Source organism: Melanerpes formicivorus, unplaced genomic scaffold (genome assembly GCF_026170545.1).
Source record: "Melanerpes formicivorus ecotype bairdi unplaced genomic scaffold, bMelFor1.0.p_v2 SCAF_24, whole genome shotgun sequence".
Taxonomy (NCBI): Eukaryota; Metazoa; Chordata; class Aves; order Piciformes; family Picidae; genus Melanerpes; species Melanerpes formicivorus.
This window is the reverse complement of record NW_027142376.1, coordinates 8,770,754-8,787,332: the sequence shown is the minus strand read 5'-3', so window position 1 is coordinate 8,787,332 and position 16,579 is coordinate 8,770,754. Positions and strand designations below refer to the sequence as shown.

General features: G+C 53.3%; 1 protein-coding gene across 1 annotated transcript; it reads right to left on the bottom strand.

Annotated features, from left to right (window-relative positions):
- Positions 1-591: 591 nt before the first annotated feature.
- TGM4 (transglutaminase 4) lies at positions 592-16,201 on the bottom strand. Its single transcript, XM_068152813.1, has 14 exons — positions 16,048-16,201; positions 11,935-12,114; positions 11,711-11,817; positions 11,324-11,453; positions 10,578-10,696; positions 9,137-9,244; positions 8,443-8,617; positions 7,688-7,826; positions 7,250-7,353; positions 5,039-5,290; positions 4,070-4,414; positions 2,493-2,662; positions 1,838-1,974; positions 592-898 (listed from the first exon to the last, which is right to left on the bottom strand). Exons 1-14 carry the CDS (start codon positions 16,061-16,063, stop codon positions 757-759), a joined length of 2,124 nt encoding a protein of 707 aa, XP_068008914.1. The 5' UTR covers positions 16,064-16,201; the 3' UTR covers positions 592-756.
- Between the last annotated feature and the right edge of the window lie 378 nt (positions 16,202-16,579).

Below are 16,579 nucleotides of genomic sequence, written 5' to 3'. Positions count from 1 at the left end.
ATTTGCCTTTAAATAAACAACCCCTGCACTGCTGCCTGGCTCCATTTCCTCCTTCCTCATACAGCTGCTGGGACCCCACTGCCTGACTGCTGCTGGCCACAGTGCAGCCATGCTGGGGGGCAGGGCAAGCCCTTGCTGCTGGCAGGCTCAGGAGGTACTGGGCCGAGCAGCACAGCAGGGGGCTCCAGCTGTGCACAGCTGTTGTGTCCTTTGAGGTGACTGTCTGGAAGAACTCCAGCTGTGCACTACCATAGAATGGTTTGGGTTGGAAGGGACCTTTAAAGGTCATCGAGTCCAACCCCCCTGCAGTGAGCAGGGACATCTTCAACTAGATCAGGTTGCTCAGATCCCCATGCAACCTGACCTGGAACATTTCCAGGGTTGGGGCACCTACCTCCTCTGTGAGCAACCCAGGTCAGTGTTTCACCAGCCTCACTGTGAAAAATGTCTTCCTCCTATCTACTCTGGATTTCCCTCTTTTAGATTGAACCTATCACCCCTTGTCCTGTCACAGGAGGCCCTGCTCAGTAGCCTGTCCCCTCAGAGGAGCCCTCCCAGCCCAGCAATGCCACAGCAGGCCCAGAGCTGATTTTAAGCATCTTTATTGACTCTCAGTTAACTGCAATCAGCGCAGAGGGGCCCTGGACAGCAGCTTCCCTCTCTCAGCTCTGCTTGGAGAGTTCTGCCCAGCCAGCCAGGAGTAAAGAAGAGCCTGAGACCTGAAGTGGCACTTTCAGAGCCTTCCAAGCACTGCTGCTACTCAAAGATGGTGATGGACTTCTCTGCTGAGATGCCTTTGACCTGAGGGGCACTCAGCTTGGCCACTATTTTCTTCTCTCCTAATCTGGTTGGTTTGCAAATGATTTCAGACTTCATGATCCTGCCGGGCGATAAATCCCTAAGGAGAAAGGAAAAGAGTCCCAGTGTGAGTTGTGCTTCCTGCTTGCCACTTTCACATCACTTTGCTCCAGGAGTGAGCCCCTGCCTCTGTTCAGGGTGGGCATGTCCCTTCTCCTGTGACTGGCTTGCAGCAAATGGGCCTTGCCATGCTGGTGGCCCTGGGGATGCTGGGGACTTTCTGCAGATTTCCCCCCTCCTGCTGAAACACTAAAGCATTTATGAGGTGACTGGGTTCAGTTTTGGGCCGTGCACTACAGGAAGGACATTGAGGTGCTGGAGCTTGTCCAAAGAAGGGCACCAAAGCTGGAGAAGGGTCTGGAGAACAGGGCCAGTGAGAAGCAGCTGAGGGAACTGGGGTTGTTTAGTCTGGGAAAGGCAGCTCCTGAAAGAAGGTGGTAGTGAGGTGGGGGTTGGACTCTTCTCCCACGTCACAAGCAAGAGGATAAGGGCAAAGGGCCTCAAGTTGCACCAGGGGAGATTTAGGTTGTACATTAGGAAAAATGTCTTCCCCCAGGCTGACCAGGGCAGTGGTGGAGTCCCCATGCCTGGAAGGATTTAAAAGCTCTGTAGATGTGGTGCTGAGGGCCATGGGTCAGTGGTGGGCCTGGTAGTACTAGGTCAAGAGTTGGACTTAATGACCTTAAAGGTCTTTTTCAATCTAACTGATTTTGTGGTTCTATGAATTCATGCCTGGAGGAAGGCCTCTGCTCAGGCTGTCCCAGCAGAGCCTGGCAGCACAGCCAGGAGCACAGGGACAGCACCTGCTGAGCATGGCAGCCTCTGCATGGGGCCTTCCTCCCTGTGGGCTGCACCCAGGTGTGGCATGGTTTCAAACCGCTTGCACAGGGTCCTGTTATTCCAAATACCCCCCATGGCTCCTTCCTGGGAAATAAACAACTAAAGCCATGCTCACTTCATGCTGATGTCATCTCCTTACCCCTGATCAAATGTTGTCATCTTGAACAGTCCTAAGCCCTCCACCATTAGCTTGCAGTTGTCCAGGGCCACGTTCAGCTTGTTCTTGAAGATGAAGGCACAGGTGAAGTCCTCATTCAGTCTGGCTCTTTCTGGCATCTGGCAAGGGAATAAAGAGTGAAACAAACCTCAACACTGGGGAGCAGAGGGGTAATAAAGGTGCTGGAGCTGCTGTGGGTTTGCTCCTCCCCAGCAGTGTGGGGAGAAGCCTCCTCCTCACATCCTTTTCACCCTCCTGCAACCCTGTGTGCTCTGCTGCCCTGCTGGCTGTGTTCCCAGCTCTTCCCTCTGCTTCCTTAACAGGTTTGTCCTTCAAGAGGTACAGCTGTGGGATCTGAGAGGGACCCCTACAACCTGCCAGATTCCATCCCCCATGCCTCCAGCAGCCCCTACCTGCCCATTTTAGATGGGGGGAAAAAACCCATAAAAATCTTCATTTCCTGGCTCCTTTCCACCTCCAAGTAGAAGCGGAGTAGCCAAAGAAAATGCCCAAGGACTGAGCAGCTCAGGAGGCAGCTGCTTTGGACAGCCCCCTGGGAGCACTATCAGCACCCCATGTTGCTGTGGGAAGGGCTTTAACCCTCCTGCCTGAGGAACCAGTCTGGCAGCTGCCTCACCTGGATGGTGATGGGTGGGTAGTCAAATCTCTTTGTCACCTCCTTGGTGAGTTTGTCATCCATGCCCTGCACCTCGGCAATGGCAGTGACGTGGACCAGCACTTCATCTTCCACTGCAGCCAGTGTGCTCATGTAGGTGTCAGGCATGACCATCAGAGGGATCTGCTGCTCTGCAGGACACAGAGCACAAACACAGCTCATCACAGGCCCAGCAAATGGGTGACAAAGGCAGCTCTGGGTGCTGCTGTCCCAGAGTCGGGGATGAGACATACTTGTTGAGACCATTCTGCTTTCAGCTAGACCCAGGAGCCCTGCAGGGGGCAGCCCCTGCTGGTTGGGTGGTAGCTGCCACACAGGGCCCATAGCAAGGGTGGCTGTGCCCACACCATCCTGCTAGGACAGAGAGGAACCAGCCTCAAGTTGCACCAGAGAACATTTAGGTTGGATGTCAGGGAAAATGTCTTCTCTGTAAGGGTTGTGAAGGTGTGGAACAGGCTGCCTGGGGCAGTGGTGGAGTCCCCAGCCCTGGAGGGATTTAAAGGCCATGTAGATGTGCTGCTGAGGTTTAGTGCTGCCTTTGCAGTGCTGGGTTAATGCTTGGACTTGATCTTGACGGTCTCGTCCAACCAAAACCATTCTATGACTTCCCCACCACACCAAGCTCTGGCTTGGCCTCACTTCCAGCTGCTTGGTAGCCCTTGTCCCCCACTGCCCTGGTTGGGTACATTGAAGCCTCTGTCCCCTGGGGTTTCTCTGAGGCTTGCTATAAAATCAGTGGAGTTCCTTTCATTTCACATTCTCTCCTTAGTTGCCTGGACAAACCTGGAAAAGCCCCAGAGTGAGAATTGGTGGAGCATGAACACTGCTTTAGCTGCAAGGCTTCCTGACTTCTGGAAATCACAAACCCAGCCTGGCCCTGTCTGTAAATGGATGCAGCTACCTTTGTGGCCTCCCCTGCTGCATTTTGACAGCCACAGTAGGTGTGCAAACCCACTCAGCAAGAGCCACCAGCAAAGATTATTTGTTTGGGGAGGGTGACTCAGGCTTGGAATGAGCCAAGAGCTGTTAATTCATCATCACTCGTTGGTCTCTTGTTTAGCACATTTCAGTCACATTGCTGGGGACCAGAAACGCAGCCCAGCTTGCTCCAAGATAGGCAACAAACAGCAAGCAGCTCTTGGGATCAGGCAGGCAGTCATGAGGCTGAAATGTACTGGTGGAAGAGCTCAGAAGCTAACACTTCCCAGCATCCCCTCAGCTGACCAACAGCAAGCACCAGAACACAAAAGAGGCTGAAATCTGCAGGCAGCTGAAGCCTGCAGTGGCATCTTTGATGTTACAGCAGGTCCTGATGGATTTCTAACCACATCACTAAAGGTACAGCGGGGCCAGGGCCTTTGTGCTTGGGTGGGACCCCAGGCTGTAACTGTGACACCCAAATGCAGTAGCCAGAGAGAGAGGGAGCAGGCAGGCAATTGCTGCTCCTTGTGCAGCCATGCACTGAGCTACAGCAGAGCTGTTAGGAACCAGCTCAGATGAAAACAGCCCCCAGAACACAGCAAGCTTCCCATGCCTACCAGATTGCCCTTCCAGCTGGATGGTTTCCTTGACATATCCAAGGTTGCCCTCAATTTTCCCAGTGTAGGACTGCAGCTGGCAGGAGCCAACAAGGTTGATGGCCCAGGTGCCAGGAGCAGCGATCTTCACAGTGATGGCCAGCTGCAGGGGGCTGCCAGGATACAAAGGTTCCATGTTGGTGATCTCGATCTGCAGCCCAGTTTTGGAGACAGTATCCTGCAGCAGCTCGGAGGTGGCTGACGCAGGCATAACCTGCCCAGCAGCGTAGTGTGCGCGAGGGACCAGCGTGGCCGGCCGGATGAAGGAGGCAGCTTTCCGCATGGACTCCCTTTCCTTCTGAGAGCCTGGACAGAGACAAAAGGTGGGCAACAGCTATGGCTCCGTCTCCTCACCAACAGCCACCTGCCCTTTAGTTATGCTTCTGCTGCTGAGCAGAGAGGATGTCAGGACACCTCCACCTCAGGAGAGCCTCCTGGTTTACACTATCACTGGATCCAACAGTAGCATTTTGGACTGGAAGAGACACTTTTAGCAGATGGATGCTCTTTCATTTTTCATCCCAAACTTTTCCCATTCCTCACTGGGAAGGGTTTAACAGTCTAGCACAACATAGCTGTGAGGTTCTAAGAACTGTAAGGAGGGAATGTGAGTGGTGGGGTTTTCCCCAACTATGGTCTGGGGAATGGAAAGACAAAAAGAAGAAAGAAGAAACTGTGAGTCTGAGCTCTGGGTTGGTCACTCAGCCCAGTTCCTTCTCTGCCTGCAGGCTGGCCCCTGAAGAGCAGCCTGCAGGTGTCACTGCGGGCATGAAGATGCCCAGCAGCAGCGCTGTCCCCCCAACCCCCACCTCCAGGCCTTGTAAGGGGTTTGCTGCTGCATCCATCCTGCGGTTTCATTCCAGAGAGAAGGAGCCACACAAGCCAGAGGTGTCTTGTGTGGACACTACTGCAGAGGCTGGGGGCAGTCACCTTCAGGGAACTTGTACTCAGAGGTGATGTCCTCACGCCTGTCCTGCCCCACGGCCTTGGTGCTCATGTTGACGCCGATGCCGCGCGTCTCGCTGCTGAGCCTGGTGATCTTCTGGCGGCCGTTGACCTCCCTGACCAGCCAGTAGACCTGGTCGGCGTTCACCTCGGCGTACACGAAGGTGCCATCGTAGGACAGGTAGACGCTGCCCTCCCGCACAGCCTTCACCGGGCACGGCCCGCACTGGAAAATGCCTGCAGGGCACAGACAGCAGCCTGGGCTGTACCAAACGGGAGCAGAGCCTTTGTTCCACCCTCAGACCCACCCAAGCAGGCATCTGTGGCCACTACAGCTGACCTCACATAGTAAGCACCCCTCCAACTCGGAGAGGAGCTCCTGAAGCACCCCCATTTACCCCACAGCTGCTCGGGCTTCCTGAGATCATAGCATCACAGGATGTTAGGGGCTGGAAAGAACCTTCAAAGATCACCGAGTCCAACCACCCTACCAGAGCAGGACCATAGATTCTAGCACAGGTCACACAGGAACACATCCAGGTGGATCTTGACAGTCTCCAGACAAGGAGACTCCACAACCACTGTGGGTAGCCTGCTTCAGTGCTCTGTGACCCTCACAGTGAAGAAGTTCCTCCTCATGTTGAGGTGGAACCTCCTGTGCTGTAGTTTATATCCAGTGCCCCTTGTCCTATCCCAGGGTGCAACTGAGCAGAGCCTGTCCCCTCCCTCTTGACCCCCAGACTCAGATATTGATAAATATTTATTAAATGCCCTCTCAGTCTTCTCTTAGAATAGAATAGACCAGGTTGGAAGAGACCTTTGAGATCATCACATCCAACCTATCATCCAACACCACCTAATCAACTAAACCATGCAACCAAGCACCCTGTCAAGTCTCCTCCTGAACACTTCCAATGATGGTGACTCCACCACCTCCCTGGGCAGCCCATTCCAATGGGCAATCACTCTTCTCTGTGTAGAATTTCTTCCTAACCTCCAGCCTAAACCTCCCCTGGCGCAGCCTGAGACTGTGTCCTCTTGCTCTGGTGCTGGCTGCCTGGGAGAAGAGACCAACCCCTGCCTGTCTACACCTCCCTTCAGGTAGTTGTAGACAGCAATAAGGTCTCCCCTGATCCTCCTCTTCTCCAGGATAAGCAACCCCAGCTCCCTCAGTCTCTCCTCACAGGGCTGTGTTCCAAACCCTCCCCAGCTTTGTTGCCCTTCTCTGGACACCTTCCAGCAACTCAACATCCTTCCTAAACTGAGGGGCCCAGAACTGGACACAGGACTCGAGGTGTGGCCCAACCAGTGCAGTGTACAGGGGCAGAATGAACTCCCTGCTCCTGCTGGCCACACTGTTCCTGATGCAGGCCAGGATGCCATTGGCCCTCTCGGCTGCCTGGGCACACTGCTGGCTCATGTTCAGCCTACCATCGACCAGTACCCCCAGGTCCCTCTCTGCCTGGCCACTCTGACCCCAGCCACTCTGACCCCAGCATGTAGCCTGCAGTCTTTTCCAGACTAAGCAGCCCCAGGGCTCTCAGCCTCTCCTGATGGGGCAGTGCTCCAGCCCTTCAAACATCCTAGATGCCCCATGTCTGGTACGGGTTTGATGTGCTTCCCCTCACTTAAACCATTTTAAGATTTGGAAGTCATGGCTCAGTGATGAAGTCAGCTGAGTCCAGCCACCTGTGTTTGCTCTCCTAGCAATGCCCCAACTCCTGCACAGCCTTGAGGATTAATCTTTGCTTTCCTGCCTCCAAATTCACCACATCTCTGCAGGGAGAGTTTGGACAGTCACTCCTCTTGGGTACCAATAAATGGACTCAGGAGCTCCTCAGGAAAGCTCTACAGAAAGCATCTTCACTGGGGACAGTTCTTACTACACACTGCTTTGAGCCTTCAACTCTACCAAAGACATTACAGAGTGGTGGAAAGAGAAATGAGCTCTGAAATAACATCCATGTCTCCAAAGCATCCTACAAAGCTGATTTTCTGCCTGACAAGAAATGTTCTTCCTCCTGTCCTGGGCTGAGTTGGCAGGAGTGAGACCCCAGCCTGAGGATGCCACAGCCCAGGTGTATGAAGATGTGCATGGAGGGCTACATGCTTTGCTGGCTGGGGGCCATGGCTCTCACAGGAAAAGGCCCTGTCTCCCTGGGGAGCTGTGGAAGAGCCCTTCTAGGCAGATCCTACCTTGACTCTGCTCCTGAGGGGTGGCATCGATGGCCTGCCAGCCATCAAAGCCTGCTGGCAGGTCTGTCCGCTTCATCCAGACGTCATTCCACACATGGAAGTTCCTGCGTGCATGTGGTTGGAAAGAAAAGGAGTGAGCTGTGACAGCCAGAAGAGTTGGGATCTCCTCCCTGAATCCTTAGGAAAGGGCAGGGACTTGTGTGGAACCCTGTGAAACCCCAGGCATTCCCTCTCTCTCCTAGGTGTTCCCCTCTCTCTCTCCCAGCTGTTTCCTCTCCCCATCTCTCTCCCAGCCATTCCGTTTCTCCCTCTCTCTCCCAGGCTGCAAACCCAAAGCAGCAGGGCAATGCTCAAAGGGCTGGCTGGGGCTGGGCACTGTGGCAGTGTGGGGTGGCACGGGGTGGGTGGGAGGCATCATCCATTCCCCTGTGGCAGTACCAGACGGAGTCGAAGGACATGGAGCTCATCTTCTCGCCGTACTCGTTCAGGTAGACGTCCACCCGCAGGTTGTCGTCGGTGTCGTGCGCCGAGTTGAAGTTGGTCACGCAGCGCGAGGGGATGCCCAGGCAGCGCATGACTGCAGCACACAGAGGACAATCACAGGGGCACAACGTCACTCATGGTGCTGGGCACCTCTGGGCATCAGCTCATCTGACTCTCTGCTCACCCAGGGGCCTCCAAGCAGCTTGCCCAGGGCACTGTCCAGATGGTGTTTGACCATCTCCAAGGACGGAGACTCCACAACCTCTCTGGGCAACCTGTGCCAGGGCTCCATCACCCTCACAGTGAAAAGAGCTTTCTGAGCAGGTTCAGACAGAACCTCCTGTGTTTCAGGCTGTCCTCATCGCCTCTGGGCCTGCTGCTGGGCACCACTGAGAAAAGGCTGCCCGAGGGACATAGTTTAGTGGCAGTGGCTTAGCAGCCATGGTGGGACTGTGAGCTCAAGGTGAGTGTCTGGACCTGATGATCTTAAAGGTGTCTTCCAACCTCAACAGTTCTACAATTCTGCTCCCTGCATCCCCACATGGGTAAGACCCCAGGAGGCCTTTTTCTGCTCCAGGCTGAGCAGTCCCAGCTCCCCGAGCCTCTCCTTACCCAGCAGAGCCCACCCCCTCTGGCACTCAAAGCAGGGTCACTTGGCTCAGTGACACAGTGCTCAGGGTATGAGAGAAGGGAGGCAGCTCCCTGCTTACCGGTGGTGAGGACTCCTGCAAAGACCCAGCACTGCCCATAGCAGACTGGCTTCTTGTTTTTGTAGAACTGCTGCAGGATGGTGACGCTGCCGATCCAGTCCATGGGGGAGGTGCCCTTGCTGTAATCCCCTGACCAGTTCCCCAGCAGCACTCCGCTGTCATCGTTGGCATTCACCTGTGCCACACACGTGTGAAGGAGGAAAACACAGGCATGAGGCTGAATGAAATGGGGCTCTGCCCACCCTGTGGCTCCTCAAAGGGCGCCCAGCAAGGCTGCTGGTGCTGGCTGGAAGCTCTCCTAGTTTGAAACCTTCCACCTCGATCTCTAGAGGGAGGTGGCACTACTGCTCAGGGCAGCCAAAATGCACTCTGCCTCCTGTGTCTGAGACCACAGAGCTCCAAGAAGGGCACCACCAGAGGACAGCTGACCCCCTGAAACACACCCCTGGTGCTGGCACTGCCAGTGCAGGTGCTGAGGAAGGTCAACCACCAGGACAGATGCAAGCTTTGGAGATGAGGAGATGCTGTATTTCACTTGCCTCCTTCCTCTACCCTGGCTCCTTCCTTGTGGTTTCTGAAGGAAACCATTTTGGATCCACCCTGCAATGGTGTTCAAGGCCCCAGTGAAAGTTGAACATGTTTGAAGGAAAAGTGAGAGCTGGAGAGGCAAAGCCCTTCTCCAAGAGAGGCATACCAAAGCAGACATGAGTCTGGACACAAACACAGGATCCCTCCTCTTGGTCAGCTTGAGTTCACTTTTGTCCAGCAGATACATGCAGGCATCCAAGATGGACTCCTCAAACTGTGAGAGAAAGTGGAGATATTTCTAGGTGCTGCTCTGAACCAAAATGTGCTCAATCAGCACAAAGTCTGCTTCAGCACTTGAAGGAACTTGTCTGACTGGTCCTAACTTCCACACCTCCTTTATGACATTGAATTTTCAAGCCTGTGAGACTTCCCAAGGCTGCTGTCTCCAAAGAAAGGCTGAAACAACCCCCCACCTTTGAAGGCAAAAGCCCATCTCGTGTGCCTTGCACACAGTTGGCACCTGCCCCAGCAATCTTTACTCCTGTGAATAATCCCAAGCCATCCACGTCATCTCCCTGCAGCCCTGCGACTTACTCACAAGAGTAATGAAAATTTAATGGGGCCCTTGACGTAGGTACAAAATGAACCCTGGGGAAAAGAGAGGCAGAGAAAGGCAGATTATTGCAGCAAAGGATTCCTAATTAGCAGCTGCTGATAAAGCTCCCTCAGCTCCAGTTCACAGAGGTGTCAAACATCCGATCCAAGGAAGCGTGACAGAATTTCAATGGCAATTCTCATCGCTTAACAGCAGAGTAAATATTAGGCTAGGACCAGCCCCAAGGACAGTGCCCTTTGGCCCCGGCCTGGAGGAGGCATCAGCACGAGCACCTTGGCTGCACTACCTGTATCCTGCAGCTTGAAATCACAGACTGAACCAAAACAGAAAGAAAAACCAAACAGATCCCAGCATTGCTTTGGTGATGAAGTCTGTCTGGATAGGGTGAAGGATGCTCCACTTGGGCGCCAGCGTGCTTCCTACAAGGTGCAAATGACCCTGCTCTGGCATCCACCCAATCAAGTTTGTCATTCCACACTGCTGGAGTTACCTCAGAGGCAGCCTGGAGGAACACCCTTCCTAAAAGCGTGGGCTGACTGTATCCTGCACCCAACCGAAGGCATCATTCAAACAATGGCAGCCCCTGCCAGTGGTTTTCCCCTCTTTTTTCCCTACTCATGATGCAACAGGTAAAGAATTGGATTTTTCTTTCCCCACCAGCCCTCTCCATGGCTCACGACAGCTGCTGTGTGGCATGGGAGCAGAAGAGAGCCCTTACGGGATTTTTTCCTAACCAGAAATGGTCCATCCCCAATTTCCACATCCTCTGCCAAGAGTCTCATGATCTGGCTATAAACCATGCCACTAAACCCCACTCTCTAGCTGCAGCTGGGGAAAACCCTTCAGCAAGCAGATGGCTCAAAGCAGGTAAGGCCTCCCAGAGAAGCTGGTAGGATTATCCCAGTGCTTGGAGCCACTCTGTGTAGAGCCCTGCAAGGAGGGAGAAAGAGCACAGGAGGGCAGTGCCACCAGCAAGACAACTGTGCTTTACCTGCCCAAAGTTCCAGGGTCTGCTGTAGATGCTGTTTGCAGAGCCAACGTAGATGGTGCCTGTGTCATTGAGCACATATTCCTTCCTCTTGGCATCATCATCCAGGAAGACAGCATCACCTGGAGCAAAAACCCCCTCAGGTGTTAGGTGGCTTGCACACACATGGGAAATCATCCAAAGTGTTCCTTGGAAAGCTAACCTGGGGAGCTGGTAGTCAGCAACATTCCCACCAAATGATGACTATGCAGCACTCATTTATTTTTATTACCCTGTTGTGGAAGGATTTCCTTTAAGAATAAGCTAAGCTTTACTCCTGCAGCTCTGCTGATACATGGCTGCTGCTGACTTGAGCAGAAAGCTTCTTCCTGCACAAACACTTGAGTGGATTAGGTAGCCAGCAGAGCAAACTGGGGGACTGAGGCCAACCAACACCACTTTTTTTAATCTGGACGTTAAGCTAACCCAGTCCTAGCTAACCTTTGTGCTGGCCCGGAGAGGGGTGGCAGAGAGGTGCAAAGAGAAGGGACAGAAGATGTCCCTTAACCTGGCCCTGGGGGCTCCCCAGCGAGGAGCTGGCTCATCGCTATTGCCCAGCTTCCCGCTGGCTTTGCAAGGATGCTTCTTGCAGTGCTTTAGGGGGGAAAAGCAAAGGTATGTGGGAAAGAGAGGAAGAATGTGAGGAAGAGCTTCTTTAGGGACAATCCCTGGCATCAGAAATGGTCAGCCCTGGCTGCAGGCCCACTCACCTTCGCACCAAGGGTTGAACAGCAGGTAGATCTCGCTTTTCTCAGGCTTGTAAACGTTACTCCCGGTTTTCACATTCAGGGTGTACTTTCCCACTGGGGCACTGGGTGAGCTGGTGACAGACAGCAGGCACTGGGGAGGTGACAAGGAGAGATGGCATGATGGACCTGCCAGTATAGCCATGGGACACACACTATGCCACAGAACCAGCACCAGTGCTGATGCTGGTGGCTGTGTGGGTCTGCAGGGGGGGAGGGAAAGGTGGGTGCTGCCCCCCAGGATTATAGAGCAAAGGAAAAGCAGGACAGGGAGATGAGGATTTGCTCTGTAGCTCCTGGTGGGCTTGGCATTAGTGCCATCCATGTGGGAGTGCTGCCCAGGGGCTCTACCTCTTTGCTGCTTTTCTTGACAGTGGAGATTTTCCAGCCGCTGAAATCTGGCTCCCTGTCTGGCTTCAGTGACATCAGGGTCCCCCTGTTCTTCATTGGCTTTTCACCTGGAAACAAACACAACAGAGATGCAGGAGGGTTGCATGGGTCTGCAATGACCACACAGTGCCAGGCAGCAGGAACAGGCTGCCAAGACTCTCGTGCTTTGCCTGCCTGCCACTCACCGATGCCAAAGCGCAGTGCCAGCTTGTCAGAGGGCTTCAGCTCCCTGCTGAAGCTGATCTGGAGCTGGAAGGGCATCCCACGCCGCACCACCAGGTTCTTGATGTTGTAGGCATCTGTGTGGTGCTGGGGACAGTTCTTGCTCTTGAGAAAGTCAATCCCAGTGACCTTCAGGTCGGTCTCTGGAAAGCCATTGGCAGAAAGGGAGAAGTAAAGGGAGAAAAGGAGAGAGCTTGGTTATAAATTGCTCTGTGCAGTTTCCTTCATGGGGCTCTGGGAGGCATTACAACATCCAGCTCTCCAGTGATCCACCACCACATGTGGAGCATAAAGTGCAGCACTGTGTCACACTGCATTATGTATTAGAGTCATAAAATGCAATATAAAAACATTTTAAAGCTAAGAAAGATATCAAATATTTAGAACAGAACAGGTTCAGTTTAAGATCATCAAGTCCAACCATTACCTAACCCTACTCTGGTTCTAAACCATGTCCCTTAGCACCACAGTTATGTATCTTTTGGACACCTCCAGGTGATTCAACCATACAGAATCACTAAGCACTGGAACAGGCTGCCCAGGGAAGTGGTGGAGTCACCAGCCCGAGAGGGGACTTTAAAATGCACGTAGATGTGGCACCCAGGGGATGGTTTAGTGGTGGCTTGGCTGTGCTGGGTTAACAGTTGGGCTCCATGATCTTAAGGGTCTTTCCCAACCTAAATGATGCTGTAATTCTAATAATAGAATATGATGTAATACAACACAATATAGTATAACTAGTGCATGCATACAGAGCTCTAGAGTGAGTCATATTGCTGGGATGAGTTACAGAGGCTGGCAGCTGTCATGGACTCTCTGGCATGGGACCCCCCCCAAAAGATGCTGACCACTGCAGCAGCCCTGTAGACAGGGCCCACACTGTCCACATCTGCTCTGCTGCTCTGCTGGTGTCATCCTGGCAAAGCCAAGGTTGTGATAGCAACTCCTGTTTGCTGCACTTCTGTGCCATGCCAAAGACAAGATTATCCAAGAGTAGCTTTAATTGCTCCTCACAGGATGTAGTGCACACAGTCAAGCTGGGAGTAAACCCCCTGTGTTGAAACTTGACTGCCCTCAATTGTTGCGATCCCCAGTGCCTCTGGGATGCCAGTGCCCTGGGAAACCACAGAATGACAGAATGTTGAGGTTGGAAAAGTCCTTTAAGATGATAGAGTCAAACCATTAACCTCTTCCAAGACACTGAAGCTGATTCTTTGTATTCTCCTCCTTCCCCCCCCTAAAACTGGTCCCAAACAATCTCACAACAGTCATTAGTCAGCCTTTTACTCAAGCTATCTCTGCAGGGTTGTTTCCAAGGACTTGTTTTCTCCTACAACCTAATTAAGCATAGGAAGGTCTGGAGCTAGGAGCCAGCTGTGCTGCAGAGATGCTGCTGGTCTGAGGAGGGTACTAGATGTGAGGGGCAGAGCACTATAAAGTATGGCATTTATAATACAATAAATATCATTAATATAGTTTTTACAGTTTGGGGCTCCTGCAGGAGCCCCTGCCAAGTGCCTCACTCCCACTCATTCCCAACACAGCAGCTGGGTTTGTCAGACACAGCATTTACAACACTGCCCCCCGGTCTGCCCTCCTGCATCTCTGAACAGGGCTAGGAAGTGCCTCAGCGCCTCCCCGCCCAGCGGCTCACGGCAGGGGGCTGCAGCGCAGGAGCAGAGCTCGGAGAGGCACAACCCCTTGGTGCGCTTGAGCAAAGCCCTCAGCTTTCAGTGCAGATGGGGAGCAGGGGGGTCCCAGCGTCAGGCTCGGGCAGGCTGCCCCGGAGCGACAGGGAAAGCCACAGCGTGCCAGAATGTGGCTGAGCTGTGATGCTTGGGCAGTGTCTAGCCTGTCCTGTACCTGCCCGTTAAACATCCTTCCACTCCAATGCCGTGTGAACGGCAGGGAGTAACAATGCCTCCAAAGCACCTGGCTCAGGAGTGATTCAGATGGAGCTATGGGAGAGTCCCACGACTTGAAACAGCACAGGAGAACTCAGCAAAGAGCATGTCAAAGGCATAATGGCTGAAGGGATTAATCCACCAAACTTCCTGACAGCTTCACACGGTACCAGGCAACCCTGCTAACCTGAGTATCAACAAGAGCCATCCCTGACCCTGAAGAGGCTGCAAGCTGCTGGCAGCTGCCGCGGCATGAGAGATGCCAAAGGCAGGGCTGGACTTGGGGCAGGCTGCAATCAGTGGCACGCTTCCTACTGCCGCCTGTGCTGGGCAACGACTGCAGCCTCCAGTAACCTCAGCTGGCCACCAGGAACCCCAGCAGATTCCTGCCTCCATGCACTGCTTCTTAGCAACTATATAAACCATATTTATCTTAATTACCTAATGCTGATCAGTGGCACAGCAGGTAACAGACCTGGAACCGGCCACCACCTTTCACCAGCAGACTGAATTTTCATGTAGGCTTTGTCTGCTTGCTGCCTGTCAGATGCTAACCTCAGGCTGAAGATTTGCAGAGCAGGGTGTGGGTGGGTGTGTGTGAGTGTCAAAAAATCTGAGCTGAAATTGCTTAACTCTTCTGCAGAAGATGAGGGGGAAGTGCTTCTTCCTCAGCCTTAACAACTCTCCAGCCACCACAGCTGCTCATCCTTGTTTCTTAACAGAAACCCTGGTGCCAGGCTGAGAAGCCACCAGAAAACAGTTCTGGAGATAGGAGAAGGCTTTGGGTGGGGGTGGGGGAGCTGAATACCTGGGAGGGCTATGGGAAAGGGCTCTGGGAATCAGGTCTGGCATTCCTAACTTAAGGACTGCATTTCCATTCCCTGTTTCTGGACATCACTGTTGCAGAAAGGCTGCAGCCTTGGAATAAGCCCTGGCAGTGCAGAGTGTGGTGCCCAAGCCCTCTCCCCCCACAGCAGTGCCCCTAACCCCTGTGCAGACACACCCCTGACACCCTGGCCAGTGCCATGTTCTGTGCCAAGAAATGCCATGGAGTGGCTGCCAGGGAGCAAACCCAAACCCACAAAGCTGTCAGAATTGTTTTTTCACCCTTTTCAAGGCAGGGGTTTTAATTTTATCTCCTGGTTGCATGACTTACCACTTGTAGAGTTCTTCCCACACTAACCCCTAGCTCCATCACATTACCACCTGCCTGGGCAGATGTTCTGAGCTTCAAGAGCACAAACATCACCCAGAACAAAAATCAGGATGTGGCAGCTTTGCACTGGTAAGGATCTGAGACCATTGGCATGAGGTGATGGGGTTAAGAAAAATACTACTGTGGAGCAGAGTGTTTATAGCATGCTTGGCTTCAGTGGGAATAAGGCTGCTCCAGAGGGAGTTCTGCATGAGAGCAAGACTTAGATGTCCCCATCCTTGCCCAACCTCCAGGCAGTGATTCTCCCACACCCTAGAGAGGTGAGAACCCATCCCAAGGACAGGAGATTCCATCCCAAAGATGCTGCTGTCAAAGACTTCCTGGAAAAATTCAGCTCATCCACATTCAGAAATGGAGGGGCTCAGAGCAGTGGTCAGGGCACCCTTCCCCTCCTGATGGCTGTGGAGCCCTGCTCCCAGCTCTGCTGCAGGCTCCACTCAGCCTACATGCACAGCTGCCCCCCAGGATGCAGGGGTTTGGACATCCTGGGGCCAGGCTGGCCCCAGAAGCGCAGCCAGTGGCCGTGGTTCAGCAGCTGCTACCCAAGTGCCACAGGCACCTTTCTAGGCAGGTGCAGGATTTTCTGACAAGAGGGCATGCAGGACACCCATGGAACAGAGCTCAGGCCCAAATAAAACTCCTTTTCAGTTATCCTGCAAGTTTTGTCAGATGGTACCAGGCATCACTAAAAAGCAATCACCTACATGATTAAGTAGTTTAAAAGAAAGAAACTCCTTTCACTCTGACACACAGGCAGTTCAGAAAAGCTGCCTGCCTTTCCCATTATCTCCAGGAGAGCAGCAGTGGCACTGAAACCTTTCCCTAAGGTGTCACCCACGACACACAGAGGGGTGAGGAAAGCCCCTGCCTCCACTGGAGCTGCCAGGCACCCTGCAGTGAGCCCTGCCAAACCGCACATCTACCACAGGCTGTCGGGGAGAGCGTTAAAAACTCACCAGTGAAGCTGCTCATGGCTCTTGTCGCTGTTGCCACCCGAGGTGCCTGCGATGCCAGCAGCTTCCAAGGCTCTGCCACTTTCTTCTGAGTGTGGAGAAGGAAGACAGGCTGCCCTTTTTATCAGTGGCTGGCTCTGAGGTCAGCAGATCCCTGCCAAGGGGTGGTGTTTAAGAGAAAGGAAGTTCCCATGAAAAAAAGAAAATGACTCCAACTCCCTCTGCACATAGTCAGAGCCTGAAAAACAGCGAAACTTAAATCCCGACTCACAGGGAAGGAGGATTTGCATCACCAGATGACAAGTGGACAGACCCTTCACTGATAAACAGCAAAGCCATGAGCTAGGTGAGTAACCACCGTGTACCCATGCCCTACTGTCCAGTTCACAAGCACTGTAACTCTAGGCAGCCTGCAAACACATAACCTTTAGGAGGCAGAGCTCCCCATTAGGACTGCTCTAACTTTCTGTGAAGCTAAGGAGGGTTTTGTCACCATGGTGGGGACAGAAGCACCTGAAGCTGTAGGCTAATTCAG